This window comes from Hyperolius riggenbachi, chromosome 10 (assembly GCF_040937935.1).
Source record: "Hyperolius riggenbachi isolate aHypRig1 chromosome 10, aHypRig1.pri, whole genome shotgun sequence".
Lineage (NCBI taxonomy): Eukaryota > Metazoa > Chordata > Amphibia > Anura > Hyperoliidae > Hyperolius > Hyperolius riggenbachi.
This window is the reverse complement of record NC_090655.1, coordinates 214635216-214642763: the sequence shown is the minus strand read 5'-3', so window position 1 is coordinate 214642763 and position 7548 is coordinate 214635216. Positions and strand designations below refer to the sequence as shown.

Below are 7548 nucleotides of genomic sequence, written 5' to 3'. Positions count from 1 at the left end.
CTGAAAATTCAACAATTAGTTCAGAGTGTAAAACAGATGGACAAAGTCTCTGCAAAGACGTGCTTAAGGCTCATAGGCCTAATGTCATCAACAATCCAAATGGTACCATGGTCCCACTGGCATTTGAGGCCTTTTCAACTAAATTTCCTAAGCCAATGGGACAAGATAAGTATGAATCAACTCATAAAGATCCCAGTATCAGTAAAGAAGTCTCTTGCATGGTGGCAAAAACCTCGCAACCTAAAGAACTACAAAAGCCTGTTTCCCTTGCCGATGAAAGTAGTAACTACAGATGCCAGTCATGTAGGTTGGGGAGCAGTCCTAGACAAGTGTTCAGCTCAGGGCTCATGGAACCTTCAAGGACGATCAATAGTCTCGAATGCTTTGGAGCTCAGGGCGGCATATCAAGCTCTATGTCATTTTCTACCAATACTAAAGGGGGAGGCAGTACTGTTGAGGATGGACAACGTAGCTGCAGTATCCTATGTAAAAAAACAAGGTGGGACACACAGCAAGGCTTTGATGACAGAGGTTCATCCAATCATGACACTAGCAGAAAGCCATTTCAAAGATATTTCAGCAATATATCTTCCAGGAAACCAAAACCATCAGGCGGATTACCTGTCCCGACACCTACTCAACAACAACGAATGGTCGTTACATCCGACAGTATTTCAACAATTAGTCAAGAAGTGGGGCATGCCCCAGATAGACTTATTCGCATCGGAGAAAAATCACAAAACTCCCCTATACTTTTCAAGATTTCCGGATCACCACTGTCTAGCAGTGGACGCTTTGTCCCAAAGATGGTGGTTCAGGACAGCATACGCTTTCCCTCCAGTACCACTCATTTTCAGATTCCTTCAGAAGCTAAGCTACCACAAGATGTCAGTGATTGCGATCCTTCCATTTTGGCCAGCCAGGCCGTGGTTTTCTCTGGTTCTGCAAATGTCAGTGGAGGAGCCGATATCGCTACCGACATTCAAAGATCTGTTGACCCAGGGCCCTGTGACACACGAAAATCTCGAACAGTTACATCTGACGGCCTGGAATTTGAAAGGGCTAGGTTAATATCGTCTGGGTGCTCTGAGGAGGTAGTTGATACTTTACTAAAAGCAAAAAAACCGACAACTAATGCATCTTACAATAGAGTTTGGAAAACGTTTTGTGATTTCGCCTTGGAGAATGATTTTCCAGTGGATAACTTCAAAGCATGTGATTTATTATCCTTTTTACAAAGAGGTTTGAACCTCAATTTATCCTACTCTACTTTGCGTAGACATATATCTGCAATATCTTCAGTGTCGGGCGTATTATGGTCCTCTCACCCCTTAATAAAACAATTCTTCAAGGCAGCAATGAAATTAAAACCGCCTATTAGACCTAGATTCCCAAAATGGGAATTACCCTTAGTATTGAACTTTCTAGCTTCTTCCAGAGATTTCCAAAATGATTCGGCCACACTTCAAAATCTGTCTTGGAAAGCACTATTTCTAATCGCCATAACTTCAGCGAGGAGGATCTCAGAGTTACAGGCATTGTCCTATAAGGAACCTTATCTTGTATTTTATCAAGATAGAGTAGTCCTGTTTCCAGTGCAGTCATTTCTTCCGAAGTGTTCCTCGTTTGCTCATTTCAATCAGGAATGGACACTTCCAAGTCTTAAATCTCAGATTGATCCTGCTATTCCTCACAGCTTGGATATTCCATCCACAATTAAAACTTATATAGAAGCAACAAAAGATATAAGGGACTCAGATCGCCTATTTGTTATCCCGGCAGGCTACAGAAAGGGAAAGTCTGCTTCAGCAAGAACTTTAGCTAGCTGGATTGTAAATCTGATACAAAAGGCTTACAAGTCAAATAACTTAGAGCCTCCGCAGGACATCAATGCTCACTCGACTAGAAGCATATCTTCTTCGTGGGCAGCAATAAGTAAAGTGTCTTTATCAACTGTGTGCAAAGCTGCTAATTGGACTTCAGAGCATACTTTCTTAAAACATTATTGTGTAGAACCAGCTTCTCTTTCAACGGTAGAATTTGGAAAGAAAATTATTTCCTCTGCCATGAATAATGCATTGTAGTTATTATATCATGATTATTGATGTGTCATTTCGATCATTTTGGATTAAAATATGTGTTTATGCAGCATTTCCCACCCCTTTTTTCTTATCTAGTTAGTGCCCATTATTAGTATACTGACATGACAAACACTGGGGAAACAGGAAAACTGTATACTCACCTTTGGGTAGTTTTCCTTTCCTAGTGTTTGTCCATGTCAGTATACGGGCCCACCCTATGCTGTCGGCTCGTTCTAGTTACATGGAATGACAGTATAGGTCAGTATGCACCTTTTATCTCTGTGGGACGTCCTGTAGGGCAAAGGAGGCGGGGCTTTGCCCATTAGTATACTGACATGGACAAACACTAGGAAAGGAAAACTACCCAAAGGTGAGTATACAGTTTTCCTGTTTCTCAGCCTGATATTCCCCTCCAGGGGTCAGTAGCCCCCCAGCCCCATATGATGCATGGCGGAGATACTTTTCTTCATATTGAGGGGGGAGTGACAGAAAACATTGTATATTAGACGTTGTATTCCCCCTGATAATGATGGAGACAGAAGAGATCGGGGGAGCAGTAAGCAGAGCTGGTCACATAAGAGCGGGATTTCCCGGCTGCAGCCTCCGCTCAGAAGTCCCCCGGAGCTGTAATGGGGGAGGGGAGACCCCTGCCAGCCGGGCGGCCACACACAGGGGGCACACTGCTATATACCGGAGGGAATAAACCCACGTTTCTCCCGGCAGGAAACACAAGCAAAGAGCCGAGCAGTGACAGCTGTGTGGAGAGGAGGGGCGGCAGAGAGTCCGGATCCCTCCAATAGGAAGACGAGGCGCGCTCCTATCAGCAGCCAATGGCAGCGCGGCCGGAGAGGCTATATATGCGCCGATTGGCGCTCTCCCTGCAATGTTACACTGTGTTGTGCAGGAAGATGGCAGAGACCGCACCAGCAGCCGCCCCTCCCGCAGCGGAGCCCGCCGCCAAGAAGAAGCAGAGCAAGAAGGCGGCAACCGGAGGAGCCAAGAAAGCCAGCAACAAGCCTTCCGGTCCCAGCGTGTCCGATCTGATCGTCAGAGCCGTGTCCGCCTCTAAGGAGCGCAGCGGGGTCTCCCTGGCCGCCCTGAAGAAGGCTCTGGCTGCCGGAGGATACGATGTAGAGAAGAATAACAGCCGCCTCAAGCTGGCCGTCAGGAGCTTGCTGACAAAGGGCACCCTTGTCCATGTCAAAGGTACCGGCGCCTCCGGCTCCTTCAAGATCAGCAAGAAGGAGGGCAGCAAAGACAAGGCGGCCGCCAAGAAAAAGCCATCCGCTGCGGCTAAGTCTAAGAAGCCGGCTGCTGCGGCCAAGTCTCCAAAGAAAGCTGAGAAAGCCCCCAGTGCTGCCAAGAAGAGTCCGAAGAAAGCGGCCAAGAAACCTGCAGCCGCTAAGAGCCCGGCTAAGAAGGCAGCCAAGCCTAAAGCCGCTAAGAGCCCGGCAAAGAAGGCAGCCAAGCCTAAAGCCGCTAAGAGCCCGGCAAAGAAGGCAGCCAAGCCTAAAGCCGCTAAGAGCCCGGCAAAGAAGGCAGCCAAACCTAAAAAGGCCGCTCCTAAGAAGAAATAAGTCGAAGATTGTCTCTCATAAACCCAAAGGCTCTTTTCAGAGCCACCCAATCTCTCCCCCAAAGGGCTGTGATGTTTTCTGTTTGTCGGCGTGTAGGTAGTACATGTAACGGAGTGCATTGCAAACTTAGACATGTCATTGAGTCCAGCAATTTTCAAGCGATCCGTTACCCCCATATATCCTAGTCTGCTCATTGCTAAAACTGCCGGCAGCAGTACGTTTAAATGGTGTTACTCCTCTACCGGCATCCCAGCACTTCCAAGTCACACCCTGTACCGAAGGCTTAGATGTATGGCTACTGTGATGGCTGTTATATAACATGCTGCTTCACTCACCGCAGCTCAACGTATGTCGGCTAAGGCCACTTTCCTCTTAAAAATCCAATGTGTAATATATATGCACTACAGTGGCTTGTAGCTTTGCTCAAATGTCTGCAAGTCAAGTACCCGTCGGCGATGTCGAAGTGAATGGCTGAGACAAATGCAATGGCTTACTATACATTTGTTTAGTGATTAAGGCGGAAGGATCGGTCCCTACAGAGGGATCAGCGTTGCTGAATGCTGATCTGACCCGCTGTGTACTATGTAGAATCCGCTACTGTAATATATACTTGTTAGAAATTAGAACAATGTTATACTTCAGATTGTTTCCTCGTGTAGAGAGCCGGTAGTGTCCTTGCATTTCCAAATCTCTCGGCCACCCACCTTCCCCTTGGATCAGACTGGCACATTGGAAGAGTTTAGTGATAATACACTTTGTAAAACTGCTCTGCAAGGAGAATGTGGGGTGGCTCTGAAAAGAGCCTTTGTGTGACGTAATAGGATGGCTGCGTGACGTGATTAGGCCCTCTCGCCGCGGATCCTGCGGGCCAGCTGGATGTCTTTGGGCATGATGGTGACCCTCTTGGCGTGGATGGCGCACAGGTTGGTGTCCTCGAAGAGCCCCACCAGATAAGCCTCGCTGGCCTCCTGCAGAGCCATGACGGCCGAGCTCTGGAAGCGCAGGTCGGTCTTGAAGTCCTGAGCGATCTCCCGCACCAGGCGCTGGAAGGGCAGCTTGCGGATTAGCAGCTCGGTGGATTTCTGGTAGCGGCGGATCTCGCGGAGAGCCACAGTGCCGGGCCGGTAGCGGTGGGGCTTCTTCACTCCGCCGGTAGTGTTGTCCGGATCATGAACGATTCGGATCTTTGATCCGAATCTATTTTATGAGTCGATCATCCGAATCATCAAAATGAGTGATTCGGATCGAAAAAGGGGCGGGGCCAGGAGCGACACGCCCCCTCTCAGCGGGCAGCAGGGTCTTGGAAGCACAGCAGGGATGGATCGCTGAGTTGTATGGGAGGCAGCCTTGCAGCCACAGGTAGATGAGAGAGAGGGGACATGGGTGCCACTGCCAGATATGTGTAGAGCACACATACTGGCTGCAATGTGCTGCCCATTACAGGCTGGCTGTTCTGTAGTGCTGCACAGTGATCACATGGGAAGCTTTTGGCTCAGCTCAGCATAGCTCAGTAACTTTGCAGACAGTGTGATTGAAAGGCAATATAATCCTCCTGCACTCGGCACTAAACAGCTGCACTTATCTTCTGGGAATGCTTTCTTTCACTGTGCGACCTTTTCTTTCAAAGTGTACAGATGAACATATAGGTGAAATATATGTAAAGCATATGACTTCAGCATGTGGGTATTACGTGCAAACATTTCTGCTCTCTGCTCGTCCCTCCTCCCTTCTCTGTCCACTCCCTGCCCTCTGTCCATCTTCTCCCCTTCTCTGTGTGTCCACTCCCTCCCCTTCTCCTGTCCACAGACCTGTCCTGCTGTTCATTTCACCCCCGAATGCTTCCGGTAGTAAAATGATCCGAGATTCGGATCAAAGATCCGGATCTCTTCAATGATCCGATTCGAATCATCCGGATCATTGAAAAGATCCGAACTTCCCATCTCTATCCGCCGGTGGCTGGAGCGCTCTTACGGGCGGCTTTAGTAGCCAGCTGCTTGCGGGGACCCTTCCCGCCGGTGGACTTGCGGGCTGTCTGCTTGGTTCTGGCCATGCCTGCTAATCAGCGTCACTAATGTGCTGCTGCGAATATGGGGAGACACAGCCGCCGCTACTCCTATTTATACTGAGCTCTGCCCTCTGATTGGTCGGGGCGTGTCTTGTCTCTCCCTGATTGGCTATTGGAGGGCATCCGTTATTGTTCAAATGTACCGCCAGGCTATTGTTCCAGCAGCAGCCCGCCAATTTCCCCTAAGAGGTCATTCTTGCCTATTAATTAAACTAAAAATAAAAAAAACTATACTAGGTAATTATAAAGCCGCGGGAAATAGTGGAAGGATTAGGAACATAAAATAAAGTACTTGTTTCTCTGCAGCTCACACAGCACAAGCTGTTATGTATCGGCTCAGATCAGAGGAGGAGAGGAGACCGGAGCCAGAGAGGAAACATTGTAACAGATGAGAGAAATAGATACATGAACAGCCCAAATATTGTATCTATCTAGGCAGCTGCAGCCGGCTGGGAAGCTACACATCACTTGTGACTACAGATTGGCGGGACGGAGGATCCCTGTCCCTCCCTGGCACCATTCATCAGCCACCAGTTACAGGCCGCTGTGCTGTTATGTGCGGCGAGGATCACTGGAAAGAATACACATGGATCACAGCAACGCTCACTGCAGATCTTCATTCATAGATATTATTACACACATCCCAGTATGTATCGAGGAAACGTGATTGGACGCTTAGGATAGCGGACAAACGAAAATTTAAAAAGATACTGCAAGGTTTCGGCACCTCGCAATTCTTAAATGTACATAGATATATATCACTGTATTCTGGGAAAATACTTTGCGGCATATGAGAGCCTAAAGAATTTGCAGCGTCCTAAACAATAGGTGTGAGTACATATATTTCCCCTATTAATGCACTACCAACTTGTGACCAACTAAGCAGCCAGACGGGGATTCCATTGCTCTGACTGCGATAGGAATAGCCGTAATGTATAGTCAGGATATCATAGCCGATATGGGCCCGCCACGTGTTCTCTCCGTAATTCTAGTGTCCTTACTTACACCTAAAACCCCATAGAAAGGCAACAATAAGTTGAAGGACTTTAGCAATTTGAAGAGAGCTGATAAGTTACGTTATAGAGCAAATTATAAAGATACATCAGGCAAAACATTTAACTTCATGTGTGTTAAAATTGCATAGGACAGCTCTGTAGTGATTTGGTGGGTGGCTCTTAGAAGAGCCTTTGGGGTGTGCTTAGTATCCGGGCAGCGCTGTTACTTGGCGCTGGTGTACTTGGTGACGGCCTTGGTGCCCTCGGACACGGCGTGCTTGGCCAGCTCTCCCGGCAGCAGCAGGCGGACGGCGGTCTGGATCTCCCGGGAGGTGATAGTGTGGCGCTTGTTGTAATGAGCCAGACGGGAAGCTTCCCCAGCGATGCGCTCGAAGATGTCATTGACGAAGGAGTTCATGATGCTCATGGCCTTGGAGGAGATGCCGGTGTCGGGATGTACCTGCTTCAGCACCTTGTACACGTAGATGGCGTAACTCTCCTTCCTGCTCTTCCTACGCTTCTTGCCGTCCTTCTTCTGGTTCTTGCTCACAGCTTTCTTGGAGCCCTTCTTGGGGGCAGGAGCGGACTTGGCTGGCTCAGGCATGGCTGGAAGATGCTGCTTCTCAGTCACTGCGGAGTGCGGAGATATACAGAGAGGCCACAGCGCCGCCTCCCCTCCTTATATGGGCGGCCTATGCAAACGCAGCTACTGAGGAGCTGCTGTGCTGATTGGCAGCGTCACTGGCACCGCCCGATCACCGCCCCTTCTCCCTCATTGGTTTAGCACAACTACACACCGGCTATTCAGGTATAACATGCAGAGCACCGCC

General features: G+C 48.7%; 3 protein-coding genes across 4 annotated transcripts; 1 reads left to right on the top strand and 2 right to left on the bottom strand.

Moving 5' to 3' along the window:
• Positions 1 to 2989: 2989 nt before the first annotated feature.
• Positions 2990 to 3658, top strand: LOC137536280 (histone H1A-like). The gene has a single exon (XM_068258417.1). It carries the CDS (start codon positions 2990 to 2992, stop codon positions 3656 to 3658), a length of 669 nt encoding a protein of 222 aa, XP_068114518.1.
• An 826-nt stretch (positions 3659 to 4484) lies between these two features.
• On the bottom strand, positions 4485 to 5708 carry LOC137536279 (histone H3-like). 2 transcript variants are annotated; one of them, XM_068258415.1, is made up of 2 exons: positions 5617 to 5708; positions 4485 to 4816 (listed from the first exon to the last, which is right to left on the bottom strand). In XM_068258415.1, exons 1-2 carry the CDS (start codon positions 5706 to 5708, stop codon positions 4498 to 4500), a joined length of 411 nt encoding a protein of 136 aa, XP_068114516.1. In that variant the 3' UTR covers positions 4485 to 4497. The 2 variants fall into 2 exon arrangements, with proteins under 2 accessions (XP_068114516.1, XP_068114517.1); XM_068258416.1 differs by having other exon boundaries at positions 4485 to 4822; positions 5623 to 5708.
• A 1213-nt stretch (positions 5709 to 6921) lies between these two features.
• Positions 6922 to 7322, bottom strand: LOC137536277 (histone H2B 1.1-like). Its single transcript, XM_068258414.1, has one exon. It carries the CDS (start codon positions 7320 to 7322, stop codon positions 6942 to 6944), a length of 381 nt encoding a protein of 126 aa, XP_068114515.1. The 3' UTR covers positions 6922 to 6941.
• Between the last annotated feature and the right edge of the window lie 226 nt (positions 7323 to 7548).

Bases quoted from the DNA above. Each gene is read 5' to 3' on its own strand.
- LOC137536280 (XM_068258417.1), top strand. From the start codon at position 2,990: ATGGCAGAGACCGCACCAGCAGCCGCCCCTCCCGCAGCGGAGCCCGCC.
- LOC137536279 (XM_068258415.1), bottom strand. From the start codon at position 5,708: ATGGCCAGAACCAAGCAGACAGCCCGCAAGTCCACCGGCGGGAAGGGT. The intron at 4,817-5,616 runs AGCCACCGGCGG...TGATCCGGACAA, and splicing joins GCCGCCCGTAAGAGCGCTCC to CACTACCGGCGGAGTGAAGA.
- LOC137536277 (XM_068258414.1), bottom strand. From the start codon at position 7,322: ATGCCTGAGCCAGCCAAGTCCGCTCCTGCCCCCAAGAAGGGCTCCAAG.